This window comes from Neopsephotus bourkii, unplaced genomic scaffold, assembly GCF_033783945.1.
Source record: "Neopsephotus bourkii isolate Nb327-2 ecotype Australia unplaced genomic scaffold, CSIRO-AGI_Nbou_v1 NB_787, whole genome shotgun sequence".
NCBI lineage: Eukaryota > Metazoa > Chordata > Aves > Psittaciformes > Psittacidae > Neopsephotus > Neopsephotus bourkii.
In genome coordinates this window covers 3,168,736-3,191,638 of record NW_026901283.1, presented here as the reverse complement: position 1 = coordinate 3,191,638, position 22,903 = coordinate 3,168,736, and the positions used below count along the sequence as shown (strand labels likewise).

The 22,903-nt window shown below is 39.2% G+C and overlaps 1 protein-coding gene across 2 annotated transcripts in view; it reads right to left on the bottom strand.

Annotated features, from left to right (window-relative positions):
- TECRL (trans-2,3-enoyl-CoA reductase like) overlaps positions 1–22,508 on the bottom strand; it is a 63,792-nt gene extending 41,284 nt beyond the window's left edge. The window contains exons 1-2 of one of the 2 annotated variants that reach the window (XM_061355271.1): positions 22,205–22,508; positions 7,415–7,466 (exon numbers count right to left, since the gene is read on the bottom strand). In XM_061355271.1, coding sequence (XP_061211255.1) covers positions 7,415–7,466; positions 22,205–22,438 — 286 coding nt within the window. In that variant the 5' untranslated portion in view covers positions 22,439–22,508. The remainder of the gene's footprint in view (positions 1–7,414; positions 7,467–22,204) is intronic. The other variant, XM_061355270.1, reaches the window with a different exon arrangement.
- Between the last annotated feature and the right edge of the window lie 395 nt (positions 22,509–22,903).

The window sequence follows — 22,903 nt, the reverse complement described above, 5'->3', positions numbered from 1 at the left end:
TTCTGACACACACACACTGCAGAGGCAGGAAGCAATTTACTCATGGATTATATCTCTGATCGTGAGCTGGGAAAGAAGATAGTAGCAACTAATTTGAGGCTCATGGCAGGAGCTGTTGCTTGCTTTGTGCTTAGCCTTGCAAAACAAAAAGTAGCATTTTAAGTATATGCAGGCCTCACTGTGGCAGTAACAAGAAATTCAAGGAGCATCTAACAAATTGAGTTGTGTTGACAGGTATAGAAAAGCAAAAGAACTGTGTCATGAGGGGTACTGAAATTCTTTGTAAACTAGTTTTCTAACACTATCTGCTGTGTGACTAAGACAAAGGAAAATAAATTATAAGATGAAATAAATATCATCATGTTTCCTCCTAATCTAGTCATTGTCATCTACAAAGTCAAGACAGATGAAAAAGCCATTTACCCAGATGAAAATGCTGTACTTCTTACTGCCCATTTGCAATATCTGCCCATCCCTCTCTAGTGATTTGCCTTCACTGTTAATTTCCAACTGAATTGTTATGAATGCAGAAAGGAGAAGATTTATTGAAAACAAAAGTTGGATGTGACTGCCAACCCAGTGTGCTCTGCAAATCTGCACTGGGGACATAATGCAGGGCCTATGAGCTCTGCAGTCAGACAGCCTGCACAGCTGAGTATTGCCTGTCGCTTTGAATACTCATCCGTATATGGATTTGAGTTGTTACTCTGGGCTAGCATGCACTACTTAGGATAAAAATGGAGAGGAATGAGTTTAAGATTTGTTAAAAGCCACAGACTTTGTAGCTGCCTTTCTGCCTGGGGAATGCACTCTGCACAAGGCAACTCATGGCAGGATCAGACTGAGGCCTCTTTCGAAAGTTTTGGCTTTTGCAAACCCTGATCTCCTAATATAAGGCAGAAGAAAGATCCCTCTGCAAGGCTTTATGCCCTAGATATAACTTATTTGGGTCTCTTCAGTTTGTGAGACACATGAAGGGCTTCTAGTTGATTGACAGGCCAAGACTCTGCAGTCAGCTTGGGAGAGCCATAAATAGCATAATTCAGCTTCTTTGAGTCCACAGCAGGTGTATTCATCAGACACATGAGTCTCTCCAGGCATCAAAATTGACAGATTTCATTAACTTTCTTCAACTTGAGAATCCAGCTGTAATAGACAGTGTGGAGAAATCAGAGGAACAGCACGTTCTCAGCAAGGCTGTGTTATCAGACAGTCCTGATTATATAGAGCCGGTAGGCAGGGCACTAGCTTAGCAGTCGCCATTCTCCCTGGTACTGCTCTTAATGACTAATCCCCTCAGCATCCTTTCTCAGTTCTCTGAGTCTTGAAGTTTAACATTGCAGCCAGCCTCTAGAAGGGAATTATGTGATGCAGTACAGTCGTCCTTTCCAGCAACCGCTCTGCATCCAGCTCTTATGTTTTTGCATAGGCCTGGAAAAATATGGAGTTTTCCCTACACCCTTGCTCTTGGAATCATGCTGCTAGCTCTCAGATGTCATCAAAACCAGGAAAGTTGCAGATTCAGAGCATGAAAACCCTTAGCAGACTTTTTGGAAAGGAGAAAAGAAAAAGGACCTCCTCCACTAAAAGATTAGCTTTAGTACCTCATGTGCCTTAAGCTCCTCTCACAAGGCTTGCCTAGTGATTTCTTAGCAGTAAAAGATTCTTCTTGCTCTTCACTTGTCCAGCATGACTTCTGCTCATCAGTATTTTGAAGATCTGCTTCAGAGTTTTGGGCAAACAGGAACCTCTTGATTTCAAAATGCTGCTCTCCTTCCAGCTGCTCAGTGCTGCCTCAGCTGAGCATTACTAACAGGCAACCAGGGAAAGAAACAAGCTGGAGGCAGTAATGGGTCATTTTGAAAGTGGAACGCAGAAGATTATGCACAGGCCTTCCATGCAGCTGGAAAAGAATTGTGTGATATGGTACTTCTGCTTACATTTGTCGTCTGAGATGGTAAGGTATCTCTTTACATTAAGTGATAAAAATCTTATTCAAGGTGCTTGGAAGTCAGTGGGTGTGTTTGATAGACTCAGTGAAAGCGTGTGTTGGACAGGCCTGCACAAGAGTCTCTGATCTTGCTTTTGTGCAGGGAGTCAGACAGGGTATGCTGTGACCAAGAGGTCTGCAGCGTAATGACATCTAAGGGACTGCCTGTCCTCCTATGGCTTCTGGGGAACATGCAGGATGAGAGCAGTAGGTAAAACCTGGCAGATTCATGCATCCTAACACACTGGCCTACAAGCCTGGTAAGGAAGAGCCTAAAGGAGAGATCGGTTCCCACCATGAAGAAGGAATTTCACTGTCTTTCTCCTTGTCTTCTCTCTAGAGGAAAGCAACAGGAGATATCTCAGTGGTTTTCCAGGGACTGTAGCTCTTAGGATTGCTACAGAAATACCTGTAAGAAGCAGTTGTAAGATGGTATAGCAGTCTTCTAAAGTTTCAAAGTTCTAAAGTTTCTAAAGAGTCCAGAAATGATGGTGTTTATTCTTCCGTGTCATCTACTGAAATTTCTTACTGATTTACTTCCAGGTTCCAGTATAGGCTGGGGAACGACCTGTTAGAGAGCAGTGTAGGGGAGAGGGACCTGGGGGTCCTGGTGGACGACAGGGTGACCATGAGCCGACACTGTGCCCTTGTGGCCAAGAAGGCCAATGGCATCCTGGGGTGTATTAGAAGGGGGGTGGTTAGTAGGTCGAGAGAGGTCCTCCTTCCCCTCTACTCTGCCCTGGTGAGACCTCATCTGGAATAGTGTCCAGTTCTGGGCCCCTCAGTTTAAGAAGGACAGGGACCTGCTGGAGAGAGTCCAGCGCAGGGCAACTAAGATGATTAAGGGAATGGAGCATCTCCCTTATGAGGAAAGACTGAGGGAGCTGGGTCTCTATAGTTTGGAGAAGAGGAGATTAAGGGGTGACCCTATTAGTGTATATAAATATATAAAGGGGGAGTGTCACGAGGATGGAGCCAGGCTCTTCTCAGTGGCAAACAATGAAAGGACAAGGGGTAATGGGTACAAATTGGAGCACAAGAGGTTCCACTTAAACCTGAGAAGAAAATTCTTCTCAGTGAGGGTGACGGAACACTGGAACAGGCTGCCCAGGGAGGTTGTGGAATCTCCTTGTTTGGAGATATTCAAGACCCGCCTGGACACGTTCCTGTGTAACCTTATCTAGGTGTTCCTGCTCCGGCAGGGGGATTGGACTAGATGATCTTTTGAGGTCCCTTCCAATCTCTAACATACTGTGATACTGTGATACTTTCATGGACATTTATTTTAAATCTCCCAAATAACACCTGTTAGCCTAGTTGGAGGGGCCTGCAATTTTGGAGCTTTGGAGAAGGTTTAGGAGTTAATTTTTTTACTGGGGCAGCTGGCAGCTTGAGCACTTCAGCACCTCATTCCTCTTGGCAGATCCCAATACTCTGCATGTATTTTCAGTTCTCTCTTCAACTTCTCTTTTTCCTTCCACCCGTTGCCAGTCTTCCTCTCATCTGCTCTTCCTCTTCTGCCTGCTCCTTCCATCTAGGTGGCAATTTCTGGTCTCCCTAAGCTCACTTTTCTGACTTCAAAGAGTTGTGTTACCTCCTTGTACAGGTTGCATCCATGAGTTTGTTACAATACAGCTGAGATTATTTCCCCCTCTTTTCTGTTCTTCCTCTTCTTTCAAGAGCTTTTTCAGCACCTTTTTTGCAACACTTTGAAAATATTTAATGATCTCTAGCTTCACTGTATTACCTGTTCTGAAGGTATTTTATTTTCATTGATACTTGAATTAGCATTATTATTACAGTTTTCATTTCTATCAGTAAGATTTCCTCCCCAGTAGTACAATGTATTTTGCAAAGATAGAAATTAATTAAAGGTGAAAAGTTATTGTCAAGGACAAGAGCTTGCAAAGTTTAGCCTACAAGATAAAGAAAATGCCAGGTACTTAACTCATTACAAGCAACTGAAAAAAATGGGACAAGAGCTTTGCTTCTTATACACTTAGTTTTTGGCTTGGTTTCACCTCTGCCAGCTAGCCAAAAGAATGAGGGAAATAGTAGTAAAGTCGCCTAGTGTACAGCACCAGTCTGATTGAGGCTTCTTTGACCATACCTTAGATAATACAGTGTAATGGCCAGTAAAACCCAGGCACTCAGCTGCCACTCAATCTCTGGCAGAAAATATCAAGCAGCAGAAGTATAGACATTTGTCCAGAACATACTTATATTGTGGAACTCTTTCCCAGAGGATTTTGCTGAGGTCAAAATAGTAAGTAGGTTTAAAAAGGATTAGGTAGATTCATGGTGGGCAGGTGTGATGGTTTCTATTAAGAACAACAGTCTGGATTTAACATCTGTTATGAAAAGTCCCTGTAGAGCCAAGGGCTGGAAAGCTGTAAAAGGGAAACTGCTGTTCTGTGTGGACCCCCGTTGGTGCTGCTGGGCCCTGAAAGAGGCAGTGGCTACAGTGACCAGGGTTTGATTCAAAACCACTTAAAAAGAGAAAGCCTTTCAATTCCCATGGAAATGGCAGCTTATCTTAGATGGTTATTCTTCACAAAGCTCATGGATTCCCCAGGTCTCCAGGGGTAAAACTGGAATTTCCCCTCAGAACTCAGTGCCACAGAAAACACAGGGTTAGATTTTGCTGGGGTTGTTTTCAGTAGAGACAGTTTTGGTCAAGAAAATGCTGAGGAATATTTCTGTATTTGTTCCTGGACTTCTGAGTTCATATTCTGCTTTTCATATAAACACAGATCTAAACTAATGTTTGACTGACTTAAACACTACTTGGCAGAAACATATTGTGTTGCCACTTGCATTTTTTTAATATATTTTTATTATAATGATTAGCATCCTCCTGTGCAGTAATTCATAATTCAGGGTTTCTTCTCCTTTCTTGAGTCAGGCAGTGAAAACTGATCAGTGACAGAAATGATGCTTGCAAAATGGCTGCACAGGGGTTCCTCTCACTGAAGGGCTGACAAGATACCAGCTGAGCAGAAAGCTTAATTGCATGCATGATCAAAGAAGAATGTATGAAGACAAGGAGACTGCAAAAGGGTGTGAGTAGGAGTGTGTTTTAGCAAGAGATTATAGAGGAACATGTGAGTCTGGCACACACGAAATGACAGAAATGAATGCATGAAGCTAGTACAAAATAACATGTTAACCAAAGGCATCCACAGATCAACTTCAGCCCCTTATCAGCTCTTGCCTAAAAGAACTGTATTCTATTAGCTGTCATCCTCCAAACTATATGAAAATAGTGAAGTCTTGCTCTTTGCAAGTGGGAAAGAAGGAGGAGGGGGAACCTCATGAGACAACTTCCAGGCTGCACTGGAAAAGAGAGATCAAAGCAATGAGCTGGAATGGGAAGAAAGGACACAGGACACTGATACAGTGTGCTCTGGGAATGTGAGGAATTGACATAAAAAAAAATTGAGAACTGAAAATGTATTGGAGGCACATGCCAGTCCTTCCATGTGCTGTAAAACATTGCACTGTCAGAGTTTCAGTTCACAATTTGTACCACGCTTTGTTGTATTCGTTCCTTTATACTCAGCTTCACACACCGCACTGGGAGTAAGATATCTCTAAATATGAATACAGGAGCCATTAAAATGTCTTATACAACAGACTTGCACCGTTTTAGCCCAAATCCATTAAAAACCTCATTACAGTTAAATTGGGATAAACCTCTGTGCCAGTGATCTTCAGCTGATTTCAGCTGCATCAATATAAATCCAGTTTCAATTGATTTTAGAGAGTCTAGTCAGAAATGCTCTGCATTTCATAAACTGATGGAAGGACACACTCTTACTGAAATATTAAAACTTATGCACTCAGTCTTTTCATATTTAGCTGTGGGTGATTTTTTTTTAACTTTTACCATTTTGCATTTAACAAGTTCTTGCAGGGAGTGAAAACAAGTAGTTTTAGAGCAGTCAGGTCAACAGCCTTTTGCTTCATCAACTGAACCTTTGTGCAATCACAAAAGCCTTCAGCTTTAGTGTTTTATTAAATTCTAAGGACAGAGGAGAAGCGTAATATTTTTTCTACTTCCCTACTCTGAACTCCAGAGTATTAGTGTCTGACTAAGCACCTTCCTTTTTTTTTTTTTTTTTTAATAAAAGGCATCTAGCCTTTAGTTGAATACACCCTTTTTGTAAAAGTAATGAAAGTCGATCATCTCAGATGCTTACTCCAACAGTAAACTGTCCTCTCTTGGAAACAAATACCTCATTACCTCATTCCTAACTCAAGTTTCTCTGGCCTTCACTTCCAACCCTCAATTCTTGTTGTGCTTTTACTACTCAGCTACATACCTCTGCAATTTCAAGAAGCCCACTTCAGGGCAACAGGCCTTGCATAGAGCTGTACATCTCAAATGTGGGTGACACTCAAGTTTTTCAATCCTCATCACAAGTAACACCTTACTTCCTACAAGCAGAAGCGGGAGGAACACTTCACTGTCTAGGAGCAAGTGTGCAACACTTAGGATCTCTGCACATGCAGATACAGCAGTATTTTAGCTTTTCAGATCTAAGCTGCATACATGTATATGTCTTGCAGAGTTCAGGTACATTTGGCCCCACTCCTCAAAAACCTGACCAGCAATTCAGTGGACAAAGGCAAATGGCACCAAACTTTGGCACTTGACTACTTTTATTGTTCTTTCTCCCATCTTTCCAACAACCTCCCTCCAGTAAGAGCTGGAGGCATGTAACTAGGAAGAGGCAAAAGGGAAGCCTCCAGCAAAACTGCTCTGTTCTCTGGCAGGAAGAAAAGAGGGATTTTTTAAAGTGTGATTGCTCTAATCTCTTCTCATGTACAAGGTCCATGCCTGCAGTCTGTATGCGCAAAAATTCTCTCTCCCTATTTTCTCGCCACCTCATGGATGCAAAACCCAAGAAAAGTGGTACTAGAAGAAAGGGAGATTGCCATGACCATTATGGAACTGGACATGGCTGAGCCAGTTGAGAAGTTCAGAGCACCTGCACAATCCCAGAGAAATCATTTAATCACTCTGTGCTTGAGTTTCCCACTACAGTAGTTTTTTAGTTTACAGGGTTTGTCTGTGGCGAGCTTGAAGCAGCCTCATGTTATCAAAGCTTATCAAATATAACACTGGGAGGGCAAATGTAGTTGTGGTCTTGAACTGACACTGTGTAATGTTAAAAAGAAGATAGAAATGTATAGCCCCTAATGGGCTGGCAGTGATAAATCATGCATTCCTCTCCTTCCAGCCTCTCACATCTGTGATAGCTACAGTAGAACCTTAGTCCAAACAGTGCTCTTACACAGCACTAGAACTGTCAGGCCAGGCTCATCTTTCTTGCAAGACTTAATGAAAAATAAATTTGACAATTTCTCCAAGCTGAAAGACTTCTAGCCATGTCTCCAGCCTGCTGCTGTAGTACTTACACACTTTGTGGAATTTGTGCTTCACTTCAAGAAGGGTAGATGATGGAGGTACCTGGAAAAAAAACAAGACAAAACACAACAAAATGCATGCAGATTAATTTGTCTGTCTTCTCCACTCTGGGATTCCTTCTTCGCACCTCTAATGAAAAGATTATTCAATTTGTCTGCAACTTCCTTAGGCAATAATGAAGCAAATCAGCAAATTTGCTCTCACATGTTGATATGTTATTAAAAATTGTCCACCTCTGCTTGTCTAATAAAAGGGTTAAAGGAAAGCTGCTGGCTCTGCTTGGGGCAATAACTGTCCCCAAGATCAAACCAGAGGGAAAACTTGAAGGGTTATCTTTACATTTGAACATACTGGTGCATGTCACTTGGAGACATGAGAGAGTTTTCTTGAGGTGCCAGCAGCAAAGGTGGCAGGTTCTGTATTTTCTGCCTAAAATAAATTTGCTTCTGTATGCCGTTATTTACGTTCACTGAAGCAATTCAGGTGTCACAGTGTTAGATGGTAGTCTGGAGGCCTTTTAGGCTCTATTTTATTATGTATATTGATTTCTTAATACACTTTGTAGAAAGTATCTGAGAACAAAGTTAACAATTTACTAGAGCAAAAGACTAAGAAGTACTTTGCATTTACAAAGAAAGACAATGGAACATTTCCGGAAGCAGCATGTTGAGCTTGAGATTGAGGTGGGAAGAGGTAAGGATCTGGTCTTAACAAGTTTATCCTTTGCTTTTGACACTGATTTAATATTCTGTATTATTCATTTAAGCACAGAGACTGAGAAATAAGTTGAACTGTGGGTCAAGTATGGGGATCTGTTTTGGCTCTAGCAAGAGACCTCATTGCTGCAGTCAGACAACAGAATGCAGAAAACCACCCTCCTTGGAGACTTTAGGCACCTGCACAGGCTAATACCAGTATGAAGTGGTGGTGACATATAGCAAAATCTTGAGGAGCAGCAGAATTTCTTTGGGTTGAGGTAGAGAAACAGCCATAGCACCATTTTCCCTGGCTGGACACTCATCACCTGGGTCACCCTATCTTCAAATTCCCCCAGTTGAACCAGAATGTGTCTATAGCCTGACATTGCCTTGCTTCATTGGTAGTTACAGAAGAACCTAGCGGTTCTGCTCTGCAGAAGCTTGTCTGTCTCTTCCCACCTGAAGATTTCTATGGTATTTGTTGGGCAATCCAATTCCTGTTTCATTAGTTAGAACTTGTACAGTTAAGCACTAATTGACTTACTGAGCCTTGCTTGGATCTTGGCACCATCATTAGCCTGTAGCCCCACTTCTTCCAAATGTGATTGGTGATATCTATCTATCTATCTATCTATTGTACTTATTAGTTATATTAAGCTATTGTACTTATTAGTGATATTATTGAATTGTGGCAATAACCATGCAAAAAAACGTACAGAAAAAATAAGAAATTCTGCTAGTAGTGATCAGTCAGCATGTTAACATAGGTGGTTCAGCTTATAGGACTTAGTTGGGAGAAATACTGATGTAAGAAAATAAAATTGCTGACTCCAAAGCAACAAATTAACATAGAAAAGTTTTGCTCTTCTATAATTTGCTACCCCACACAATTATATAATACACATGCTATTAGTGCTTAGCAGTAAGCCAACTTATTTCTAGTAATAACATGAACAGAGCTCAATACAGATTTCAACGACTAAAAGCTGTAAAATTATATCTGTGCTAAATGGTAGGCAAAGTTCAGATTTTTCCTAGCTTTTTCTTTGGGTTTGGAATACTTTCTTTTCCACAGTTACAGAGGTTTTTAGTGGTCATTGGAAAAGTCCTTATTTGCAGAAACTGCTATAGATTAATTTCCACTTAAACACTAACTTGTGTCTCTGATGCAGCTGCTAAGCAATACCAACTCCACACAAATCAAAGGCTGGGGTCCTTAAAGCCAAGAATGTACCATTTCCCTGTTCCCAACAGCACCCAAACAATGTTGAACAATACTGGGTCGGGAAAGGGACATTGCTGTTGGAGTCCCTGAAGCCAGCTGGGTCTCGTCTCTTCCTACCTACAGGGAATAATGGAAGAAGCTAAGAAAACATTTTATCTCCATTCACTGTACTTACGTCATTCCATGCAACATCCAGTAGAACAGCACATCTCCCATAGTCTATGTGTGTCTTTTCTTCTGATGTGTGCAACTGCTGTGGATTTGAATGTGGGAGATAGAGGCAGGTTCTGTTTTCGAAACCTCTAAAAATATCTGAAATTGCACCTTGTAATCTCACACCCATGAGATCTGGAGCATAGAATTCCTCAGATATGGGTGCAAGTGCTGTTAGCTGGAAATGACTATACAGCACACAAGACTGCAGACTAAAATGTGTCATGTCCTAGTGCAGGACAGGTGTGCAGGTTTTCAAAGCTGCAGTCAAGGGCAGGGATGGTCTTTTCCAATGTGATGGAGAGTGATATCGCTTTCTAAATACAGCATGAGCCATGTTCCTGCAAGGCCTGCATCCCTTACAAGAGATCTCACCATGATGGGCTCTGGGAAAGTTTGAAACCAGGGCCAAACCATGCTCTGGAGAACTGATCATCCAATTAAGTGAAGGGAAGCTGCAAGACTTAAGCTTAGCATGCTCAGAGAACAGTGCTAGCTCAAAACAACCTATGGTCTCCATCTCCTGTACTTTTGAGGATGTGTTATCTTAGCTGTCAGTAAATTAGTCTAAGCTCAGGTTTCAGGTCTAACTACAGAACCATTCATATGCGTTGATTTTAAAAGTTACAAAGTGCTTGCCAGGATCTGTGCCTGCTGCAGCAGAGAAACCAGAGTATCCAAGTCGTGAGATGTGAACCACCACACACCACTTCCCCTACCTCCAAAGCTGGTGTTTGAACCATGTAGCTGCAGCTGGTGGGGGACTGTGCCCTGTACAACACATATGAGAGAGGCAGAGATCATTAGCAAGAGCCCTGCTGTGCCTGAGTTCATCCAAGCTGCTTTAGGCTAGAGCAGGTCTAGGTGCTGCCAGCTAAGGCCCAGGCAGAGCATGTACTTGGTTGGTTAGTCATAGTCTGGCAGCTCTGCATGGCACCACACTGTACAGGCTGCATGTGCAGGAAAGCCTGGAGCACACATCCAGCCAGGAGGGCAGAAAGACATTTGTTTTATGGACCAGCTGGATTAGAGAAGGACCTTTCCACTTGAGACAAACTACATAGATCTCAAGCTGAAAAATAACACGAATGCTTTCCTCTTCAATAGGCAATGACATAGAGGAATCGCAGTGTCATTTCCCAGGCAGAATAAATGAGTCTATAGCCACAAAAGAATGGAATACATTTTTTTATGATCTTGATAATTCTGTGTCCTTTTTTAAAGGCCTCATAAAACAACTGGTGAAGATAGTTTCTAATCTTGATCAATGTGAAGATGGATGCCGACACATCAGCTTACTACTAAGAGTGTCCTCTTTGTAGAGCATTAATTATCTTTTGTTCTTTTCATTGTACATCAATACTAGCTAGAGAATTGTACAGACTGGAACAGCATCTGCTCTTATTACCCTTTGTGCTAACTGCATAAAAAACCCGGGAACATTTCTCTGTAATTATTAGTCTTACTCTTCTTTTATTCATTTGAATTATTTCTGAAAGTGTTATAACCTTATTTTTCCTCTATTTCAGCACTTTTCAAATACAAAAAGGGAAAACAGAGTGAAAGACCATTCTTAGCTATTTAAAACAAGATTGATTTCTTTGTAAAAACACCTCTTACTTGGCATGTGTTCTATGTCTAATGGTCAAGCCAGTTTTTCCTCCAATTTAACTTTCACTCTAACACCAGATTTTAGATATAGTTAACTTTCTAGTAGGTTGTTGTCATGTGTAAAGTTCAAGAGTAATTTTTCTTCACAAAAAAATTGTTATGAAGAAATGCATATTTTACAGGTGTAGGTTGCATTCATTACACTTTTCATTCAGAAAAGGATTATTTAAAAATCTCAAATCCTATTTTTCCTGTATCTTCATAGCAAAATACTTTTACTTTTCCATTCAAGGCAGCTTTTCATTTTTCAGGAGTTCAAGAATGAAAGGACCTTTCTGGGTCATCCATTCCAGTTCCATCCTTCCTTTATGCAGCAGTGCACAAAGCATCACATTTCTTTTTAAGATTTAAAATACCGTATTAGTAACTTAGGCCATCACTCAAGGAAGAGCGCTAAGTGAAAGATAGGGAACTTAATACTGCCTTTCTTCAGTAAAAGTAAATCTGATAGTTATCTACTTCATACCTCTCTCACATTTATAAGTCAAATCTGATGATCTGCGTGTAATTACATCACCTAGTTCTTGCACTCAATATTTATTTTAGGGGTTAGAGGTTAGCAGAATATCAATAAGAACCTGAATAATAGAATTTTAGCAAATAAGTGACCTTTCCCTCAGTATTTCCCTTTGAATATTTTTTCTCTGTGCGATATACCAGTACCACTGCACTGCTGAGCTATCTGCTTCCCAACAGGCACTCATTTTCCATAATTGAAGAAATTCAGAAATTCTGCTACTCCAGCTGCTCATTAACCAAATGAAGATTACCCATCTTCAGCCAGAGTAAATTTGTTCAAAAGGGTGACATCAGCTTATTGCAGCTGAGGATCTGACCCCAATACAGGTAACCAGCTAATGGGAAAGCCAGGTAATTTTCAAATTCAGCAGTCATCAAATACTTCATCATTGCTGATTTTGTGCCTTGTCTTTGTTTTGGGATCATGCCGTATTATTACAAATCAGCAACATTTCACAGAAAGTAAATCAGGAAAACATTCTAATTCTTATTTTGGGAATTTGGCTTCTAGATCAGATAATTTTTTCTGTTCAAAGACAGTATCAAAAATTGGATATCGTTTTACTGTAAACTCCCTCACTATGTCCCACGCTGCTCTCTTGTTAGCTTGGCAAACCAGTATGCTGGTCATGTTCAAAGAGATATAAACAAGTGAGCTCACTGTGGAAATGACATAGAAGTAACTACATGCAGACAAGTGATGTCAGCCACTACATGAACACGTTAATATTTTATTCAGTAGACTGCAGTGAACTGCCAAACAGCTAGGTCTGATCTCAAGCCAGTCTTCACAGAAACTGGAGATATTCAGAACTATGGTTTTAACTCATCAGTTCCACATTATGTGAGTAGAGAGATGTGTCGCTTTGCAGTCTCCTAGATTAATATGTGGTCACATGAACCTTGGTATATGAGATAATCCAACTGACTGATCTTTCCAGTGATTATGGGTCAAATTATCTAAGAATACACATAACCATATGCTTGCTGGCTGTAGTCATGTAAATTATCACTAACCAAGTTTGTCTCTAAAGCTTCTGTGTTGTTTTTGTACTGCTAGCGGGGTTTTTATATATTTAAAAAAAAAAAATCTCCCCTTTGCAAGAAATTTTCTGAAAAGGTGCCAGACACCAGAAGGAGCTTTTTCTACCTCTGCTAAAGATGAGAGTGGAAGCAAAAAAATGCAAACCATTAGCAGACAGAAGGCGTGCAGACCATCCTTCAATTTACAGAATTCATCACATTCACCTATTTCTGAACAAATCTGACTAGAACTGATACATCTCCATGCCTTCTGACCTTTTCTTAAAGGGAACTGAGTAAGGTTGCTATATTCACCTTTAGCATTTTAACAGCAAAACCAGTCACTGTCACACCACTTCTCTACAGGGAAATTAATTGTTCTGGCAAAACTCTGGATGTATAGTTTAATATTGACTTCAAATTTTAAAAATTAATTAGAAAATTTTGGGGGTTTGGGGGTTTTTTGTGTTTTTCTTTTTTTTTCTTAATCCTTCTTCAGGAACACACTGAAAATTCATTTCATTGTGTTATTTTCATTTCTTTTTATTTCTCACCACTATGGGACTTTCATTACTTTTGCATTATTTTATGTCACATCAATCATGATAGTGTAAAATAATACAACACATGGCTCTCATGGCATGAAAAATAACTCAATAGGAAATAATATTCAAATAAATGAACTATTAAATTTTAAAAGAAATTGTACTTGAAATATTTACTGTGTCATAACTGATTGAAGTATTCCAAAATTAATTTGCAATACAATCTTTCCCAGATTCTACCTCATTGAAAAATCAAGACACTTTTTTCACTGTAATTTGCAAAGGAAACAATATTTGGGATATATGCTTTAAAAAAAACACCACATTTGACCAGTTCCTCTCAGGAAGAAGTTTAGGGTTTTGTTTGGATTTTGATTACCAGTTCTAGCAAAGATTAAGTATGTAGCTTAGGTGAAATCTCTCTGAATTTGTCTTCCCTTTTCTATCAAATGCCTGTAGAGATTCATGTTTGCTTTTTTATTCGTACACAGACTGATAACATTTAAAATCAAGCATTTCACCTAAGAAACACAACCAATACTTAGCACAGGATGGTCACAAACTATTTGGGAGATTGTATGAAAATAAAAAGCAAGAGTGAGATCAACTCAAAAGAAAATTCAGAGGAGAACATGTATTGGCAAAACAAGTGGTTCTATGAGCAGCAGGTCTATTAAACCCTTACTTTCTACTAATAAAGGACCTCAAAGCCTTTTCCAGCCACCCCACAACTATTCCTGTGTCCCATGATGTTTTCACAGTGCAAGAAACTGGATGTGTATTGCTGCTATGCACTTACTGACAGCTTGGTCAGAAGGTGCAGAAGTGACTACTGGCATACAGCGGTGGTGAAAGCTGCACTGTGCCCAGGCTCCCTTCTTTAAAACTATGCAACACAGCTGCCATTAAACAAGCAGGAACCTTCTTGCAGATGTATTTATGTTTGGCCAGTAGGTCCAAAGTTACATTGGCAAGAACAGGCAGGGAAAGATGGAAAGACAGCAAGCCCTCTGATCCCTGAGGGGAAGCAGGAAGCTCAGAATCAGAAAGGAATGGGAAATGAAGGTGATCTATGAGAACAATTAGACATCATCAGGTCAGTTAGAAATCTAAGTACTTTTCACAGTATCAAATGCAATGAAGAGTTACTTGCTGTATTTCTGGTACAGATTCCCTGACTGTCACAATTTGTTCTCTTGTAACACAAGATCTGTATGTATTAAAAAAGGAAAGCTTGCATTTTAAGGTTTAATTGTTTAAACATAGGCAGATATGTTATAATGACAGCATTTATATATACTGATAGACATTTACAGGCCCATTACTACATGGCACAGGTATTTCATGTACAATCATAGGTCTGATTTCAGAAATAACCTGAAGCATGTTCTGAAGGACCAATAAATCATTGGCAGGAGTATTTTAATGCTACAATAATGCCTATATGAGATGCCATTATACACCTAAATTTCCATCATAGGTTGTGCTGACTAACTCTTAGACTAATAAAATGCCTACAGCTCCCTGTGGTCTTGTATTGCTCCAGTACCTTCACAATTTGCAATAATCGGCAATTTATCTTTATGTAATAAATTAGGTGAATGTGCAGCTGGGGTAAAATGTCATAACTTTGTTGGAAAAGACGGCATTTTCACATTGGGTGGAAATCTGTCTCTATAGATATGCATTTGGCAATATTCACTACTCTGGTAGCATAGCTGATTTTACCATTGGCCAGAAAGGCTTATGTTCATGAAGAACTGGAGCACAACTGGTGTCTCAAAAACGCATTTTCTTGTTTTCACTGAACGTTGAATTAAGCTGTTTTTTTTTTTTTTAATCATTTATTATATCTGTTTCTTTCTCCCCCAAAAGTAGACTTTTCTATCTAAAATGAGAGATGTATAAAACCTGTCATTTAAAGGCACTTCTAAGCTTCGAAAATCAGTATCAGCTGAAGCATTAGTCTTCTGTAATAGCTTCTAATTCTTCAAATCACCCCTTTACAAATGTTAAATGCCCTAAAGTTAAAAGTTTCTACTCTCCTCAGTCTCTCACTTCTAGATAAATCAAAAGGTTTTTTTTCAGGTATTCCATTTTAAAAGTGGTATTGAAACAAGAATGGTGACAGCAAAGATGAAGCAGAATTGAGTATGTCTAGTTGCCTCTCTTTATCTGAAACAATCTGTAGCTATATTGACATTAAAATGATGTAAATTTGTAGTAGAACAGGAAGAAATGAGTGTAATGCACTGCTTCAACAGAATTTGAATCTGTTTACCTATTTTACCAAGTGTAACTAACAACTGAGGAAGAAAATGCTACTGTCATCACCTCCAGCACTCGGGGGTAGCATAAGATTCAATTCTTAAGGGCAAGAAAATGCATAGACTTTATAACATGTAATGAATTTCCTTGCAGCGAGTCCCAGCAGGAACTAGACCCCTATTGTGCTGGATGCTGTGAAAACATACAGTAAAAGACACAAACCAAGAAAAGGAAGTAAAAAAAGAGGACATCCACAGCAATAAGCCTGCATCCAGCTAGTTTTATATCTGTGTTCCTTTACCCGTACTGCTGTGGGAATTCCTAGTCTGTGGGACTCAGCATCAACATGTAGTCTTACCAGGGAAGCCTCCTCATTTGACACAGCTGGTTATTCAGTCCCTCTGGGCATCTTTGGCATCAGAGGCAGGACATCTCTGATAGCAGATTGCTTGAATGAGAAAGATGATGATCTTAAAAATGAAATGCAATGAAATGAGGTCACTGTGGAAATAAACAGGTTCTGCTCATTCTTCCCAAGAAGAATACAGAGTCCTGTGAAGTGACATATTATAATTTCAAGATTTAGGGAAAAAAAACCAACAAAACAACAAAACAGAAAAAAAAAACCAAAACAAAAAACAAGGCAAAGAAAATACTAATTTATTTCTTGGGAAAGGACTTCTCTAACAGACTTCCCTAGAATGAAGCAAATGAGGAGTATGATGTTAAAAGGCAATTTCCTGGCACTGCAAAGAGGTCCTTTGCAGAGTTACATTACCTATTTTAATGATTGCATTTGCTCACCTAAAATTAATGTGATACGTCTAACCTCTTAGTTATGATGTGAGAAGTTATTTTTGTTTGCTAGAGATAGCTATGCAAAATAGAGCTGGTGATGACTGCTCTTCTTAGCTGCTCACTTTCTGTGACAAAGCTGCAACCCACAGGCAAGAGTAATAGATTTCTGGTACTGGAGATATCAATTCTATATGATTTTGCTGTCATTCCAGAGTAAAAACACTGTATTATGAAGCCATAGTGAACAGATACAAGGACACTTGTTTTAGGTGCTTTACAAACAAAAATGCTTGTGAAGTCTTTCAGAAACAGACAAGCCTTTCAGAATAACCACAATGAGCCCTAATTCATCTTTGGCAAAAGTAATACATATGCTGTGTTAATATCTAACTGCAAGAAGAGTTGTATATGCAAGTGACTGAATTGATGTAAAAACTTATTCCAGGTGTGACAAAAAAATGTGTAACAAAAGCACAGGCCGTATGCAAGGGTCCTTTAATTTAAGAAAAATAACAATGTTCACATGTATTTCATTGTAGGCATTGCACAGCATATCTACACTCACAAACATATAGTTAAATGTTCCTACAGTATATCATTAACCACAAATATTCAACTAGCAGTAACTGGGTTTTCCGAAAAGATTTCAATGGGAAAGGGCACTGGGTACATGAGGGCTGGTTTAAGGAACAGCTGGAAATTACTTTCTAACATATTTGCAGAAAACCAATTAAAAAGCTTTTTCGTGCACACCTTAGGAAGCAAGCTCTCTTCTGTAGGTCTTAAGAAGTGTTCTGGAAAGGAGAGCCGCTGTGTAGCCACCAAAACCTGAGCTTGCACTTCTGCTTATAACTTAACTTGCAAAATTGCATAGCATGAAACTACTGAGCTCCAAGGCTTTTGATGGGAAAAAGCTTTCCCTCCTGGCTTTTCCCAAAGGAGATTTATTCTGTAAAAACAATGTTGTATAACACTTTCTGCCTCAAAAGCAACTCATGTAAAATTAATTGCATTGCACTATTTTTGTGGAAAAATACTTTTTACTACAATTTGAAGAGAAAAAAGCATTATACAATGAATGCTATAACAGAAAGAGTTATAAGTTGCCTCAACAGCATTTATAAATCAAATCATAGCACATCAGTAATTTTAAAACTAACCTACATCAAGCTTTTTTGGAATAATGCACAAGTAAACCAGATTTTGAGTAACTGTATTTTTCATAAGTTATGGCTGATGACGAAAAATGTGGATTATTTGTTAAAAAATACAAAAAGATATTATTTTCTTTCATTTTTAAGAGAATAAATTTTGTATGTTATGTTGTTTTCTGTAGCATTTTGGAAGTAATACAGAAGTCGGAATCCTTAGACATTTTGTGTCTCTCTTCAACTGAAAATATTTTAACAAGAAATCACTAATTGCATGCCCTATCCTCTTTACAGACAGACAGGGATTTCATCCACAGAAATTAATAAATTGTGAGGAAAACAGGCACTTGTGATCATCTAGGCTCACCTGCTGTTTTACACTGGCCAAAGAAGAGATTTATTCCTTGCTGAATACTTCTTTCATACCTTGAGCAAGAAATCTGTATGATTCATATTTCCACTACAGAACACATTAAAAAAAAAAAATGCAGTACTGATGTGCATGTTGAAGAGACTGAAGATTCACCCAGAAGATGCCCAACTGTTACTTACCACCCCTTGACTGACTGTCAAAATATGGGCCAAATTTCTTGGCTAAATTTGCATAATTGTGGCCTTCAGCCACCAGCTCCTGTAAGCTCTGCTTAAGCTTGGGTAAAGACCTCTCTGTTCTGAGAAATCCTCTCCTGGGCTGTAGAAGGGTCTCAGGTCAGGCTCTCATGGCTCTGTGTGTGACCAAGCCGTGCTGTGTGTGAGGATACACACCGGCCTCCTTGGGCAGGAAGGAAGGAAGACCCTGGACTCTCTCATTCAAATTGGCCCACATACCCAGACTCTTGCCCTCTCATGGACAGTGCACAGAGCACTCCTCAAAACGTAAATGCCTTTTGTCTGCCTGCTGCCATCAGATCAGTTCTGTTTACTTGAGTACGGTCCCAGTGTGCCTCCTCTGAGCATTTATATACTACTTTTAAGGACAAATGGTTGGGCTTGTAGCAGAGGTTTAAATTAGCTTTCCCTACTAACTTCATTTTGGTCCCTTTTTTCAGCTGTCACAGGTTTTTGTCTATAAATCACTGGTGCCTGCTGTCCTGCCAGAAGCAGTCTGGGGACATTTTGTAGAGTAACTGGAAAAACATCTTGAGACATGTTTGTGTTTCCTCCCTTCTCTCTCCATCCCCAAAATTTGAAGCCTCTTTTACATGACATCTCACCTCAGAATTAATTTCTGTACCGAGAACAAATGCGGGGAAAAATATCATAGAATCATAGAATAGTTAGGGTTGGAAAGGACCTTAACATCATCAAGTCCCAACCCCCCTGCCATGGGCAGGGACACCTTGCACTAAACCATATTACCCAAGGCCTCATCCAACCTGGCCTTGAACACTGCCAGGGATGGAGCATTCACAACCTCCCTGGGCAGCCCATTCCAGTGCCTCACCACCCTAACAGGAAAGAATTTCCTCCTTATATCCAACCTAAACTTCCCCTGTTTCAGTTTTAACCCATTACCCCCTGTCCTATCACTACAGTCCCTCATGAAGAGTCCCTCCCCAGCATCCCTCACACTATTATTTATAGCATCATAGAATGGTTTGGATTGGAAGGGACCTTAAATATCATCTAGTTCCAACTCTCCTGCCATGGACAGGGACACCTAACGCTAGACCAGATTGCTCAAAGCCTCATCCAACCTGACCTTAAGCACTGCCAGGGATGGGGCAGCCACAGTTTCATTTTTCTTTAAAATTCTTGAAGTTACTCCCTGGAAAAACTCATGTGCACCAAACTGCTAGCATAATGTCATATCCATAACAGAAAAAGTCCCCAGAGTAGGTTGACAACATTAAATAAAAGCAATTATAGTCCCATAAATAATCTTATGTTCAAAGCACGCACTTGCAAAATGAACTGCCAGTGTTGCTGACTCCTAAATTTACTTCAAATTTTACAAGATTAGGTATTTTTCTTCAGGACCCTGCTCCTGGGGAAGGGGGGGATGACTATGGGACAAAATGTCTGGGGTTTTCCTCTTCTACTGCTTTCTTTGATTAATTTTTTACTGCCTTTCCTGACAGTGGAAAAGCCCACAGTACAATGTGAATGTATCTTACAGGTTTAAAAAACTGGCAAATATGTATTTATTCTGTTCCTTTAAGCCTATCTTAAAGACGGGCAGCATCTTATAGTAACCATTCAGTTCACTTAATGTGATCGATCCTTCCCCAAAGTATAAGATGGATAAGAAAGCCAAAGGAAAAAATGTTATTTTCATTTTACAGATGAAGAATTAATTCACAGTCACTTATGCTGGATTCAAAACCTATAGATGTCAATTGATTGCTTGAGAGCCAAACACCCCTCTTTAAATTCCTGGCACCGCATTGAGCACAAAACATCTTTTCTTTCTAAATACAAAAACTAGTTATATATATCATCATTTTGCAGATTTTACAAAGCTTCCACTAATCTGAATAAGATTCATATGCATATGCAAGGATCTTATAGAAACTAATCCTCTGGAAGGAGTAACTGGTATTTAATGACATAGCATTAACCATCTAGTCACTCTGACTGAGTTTCTATTAGGTGGAGAAAGAAAGAAGTCTTCTCTCTGCCGTTACAATGTTGTCTGCCCCTTTAGATTTATTAATGTATATGTATAAATGCATTTGGTAAATCATAATAGTCTGAACTACTAACAAAATACAATAAGAGTATAAATACATACATTTTAAAATCTATGGTTCCTAGTCTATTCTAAATCCTGACAAGTAATAAGTACATGCAACCCTCATAATTACCTTACAAACAGAAAACAGGCCTTAGAAGTGCCATGTTAGGTCTATATCAATGTTATACTTAATTTAGCAGAAGATTATGCAAAATCCAGTAAAATGTTCTCATTCGCTCTAATAACAAACTGAAATTATGTTCACCAATACTAACAAGTGATCATGCAAGTAAGGAACTTCTGTACTTTCAGGGTTGCTTTAGGAAGGGATTATCACAGCAAATTAAGGGACCTATACAACCAGGTGAATGAGCATTCAGAATCCAAATTTTTTTAGGCAGTCTTGGAAATCTCAGTCTTGTACCATACTTGCACCAATCCCTTAGTGCTGTGAACGTAAAAAATAAGAAGGTCCATGCTGCTGGCCATGAACATGTAAATTAAACACAGATTCCTGAGCAGACACTTTCAGTTTACAGTTGTTATTGCTCCTCTGTGTGTATTTTACCTCTATATAGAGTACTTCACAATCACCACTTGTAACTCTCTTTCCACCACTTCAGGGGCAGAATCTGTGGTTTTGAGAGGGTGCATAAAATGTTCAGGTCCATAAAAATTCAGAGTAAAGATCAAAATTCAGTCTACTATTGTCCCAGCAGACTACAGTTCTTCCATGAAGGACTCCTGAAATGTGGCTCTTTGCCTAATTCTATTTCTTTTAATATATTTCTTTCAATGACACTACAGGAAAGCTTAGTTAAGAAGCAGTCTATGGGGTTTTTTGAAATCATATTCAGTATAGTATTTAGATAACTCATTTTTAATGACTGAGTAAATACCACTCAATAAATTAAATAATGCAAATACTCTCATTAGGACTGGTACTAATAGTCATCATATTTGTTTGACTATTTTGTCCATGTTTCCCTTTTGGCTAGGTTAAAAAAATTCTCAAAAACTGTTTTTCCCCATTAAGAATGAACAAATGAGACATCTACCTTTAGGCATACAAATAGCAAAACCACTCTTTAAACAATCAAGAACACTAGGATTCTGGTAGTATTCCACCCAGCATATTTCAAAGGCATTAAATTCGACATTTGAAGCCAACTTATCTACTGTTTCCAGCTGTTGCCAGTGAGGATAAGGAAATTTTTTATTATTATTTTTTTTCCTAGAAAAACAGTAAGTCTCAGAACTCTACGTTACTGAAAATTTCTGTAGTCCAAATAGATTAGGAATCATATTTTCATGGCACGCAGGAGCTCAGCTCTTCTGCTGAGGGACAATGAATCACAAAAACCATGATGAAAATATTTATGAAATGTTTTCTCAACTGCTCTTTACTGTGTTATAAACTTCCTTCCCACCCAGTCCTCTCATCCTACTTACACATTTAGACTGTAGTTTATATTTTTTCAAATTAACTTTTTTTTTTTTTTTTTTAAAAAAAAGCCTCTAACTAAAACACTTTGATTCAAAATATAATCTCTTAAAATTGCCAGGTTCCTGCCCAATCTGATAAGTAGAGTACAGTAGAATACATTTAGATACTAACAAGAAACCACAGCATTGCAGAGATGCTAAGCTTTACAAATGTATCAAAACTCACTATCCATTCTGAAGTAGACATTCACATACCATGTTCTAAAATAAACAGTCATCTAAGTGTCAAGAGACAGCCTAAGGACATAGCTTGAGTCCACATAGCAGCCAGGAGGTCTCAAAGAAACCTGTTTTGGATTATTTGTAAAAATCCTGGAGAAAAACAGCCAAGGATTGTGACTAATGAGAAGTTTTTAGTATCTCCCAGAGAAAATACTGAAAGTATTTCTGTTACAGAATAAGAGCAGAGCAGAGTGAAAACTGAGTCCCTGAACTGGCACCATGTGAACCAAGAACATCCCCACTATGCTGGAATAATACACTCACCTTGTCCACAATGCAAATCTGCTTCTTGCTTTGCACATCGAGAATTTCCACTTCAAAGTAAGTGATTTTTGAATGTTTGAGCACTTGTGGTGGTTTGAGATTGCCAGAGGAGAGCGCAAGTTGAGAGAAGTTGAAAAAAGAGCGTGTATCATTGTGGGACATGGACGGAGCTCCTCCATGAGCTGCAGGATCCCCCTTGTGTTCTGGAGTGCAGAGTTTCTGCCCCCTGTGCATGGTGTGACCCAGCAGCAGTGATCGTCATATCAACAAGGGACAGTTCCAGGGGGAAAATATTTCCTCCCTGCATCAGTTAAATACAATCACAGACTGATGAGACACAAAAGGTCAAGTGGTGTTCCATTTTAAGAGCACTGTCTTATTTAGCAGGAGTGAAAACAATGGCTCTGTAATCCATGCCTATATTTAACCTACTATTGTGATGTGCTGCATTGCAGCCGCTTTTAGGTTTTTTTCATTTAAACCACCATTTGAAATGACACATCTAGAGATTCCCCATTAAAAGTCAGATCCTAAAATTCCAGAGCCCCAAAGGAATCACAAATGAATGCAGCAAATTCCACTGTTATCTACTGAGACAGATGTTTAAAAGTGACCACACATACATGTGTATGTGTATATGTATATTTTATATATGTGTGTGTGGGTATGTATGTGCCCTTAGTAAGTATCTACAAAATT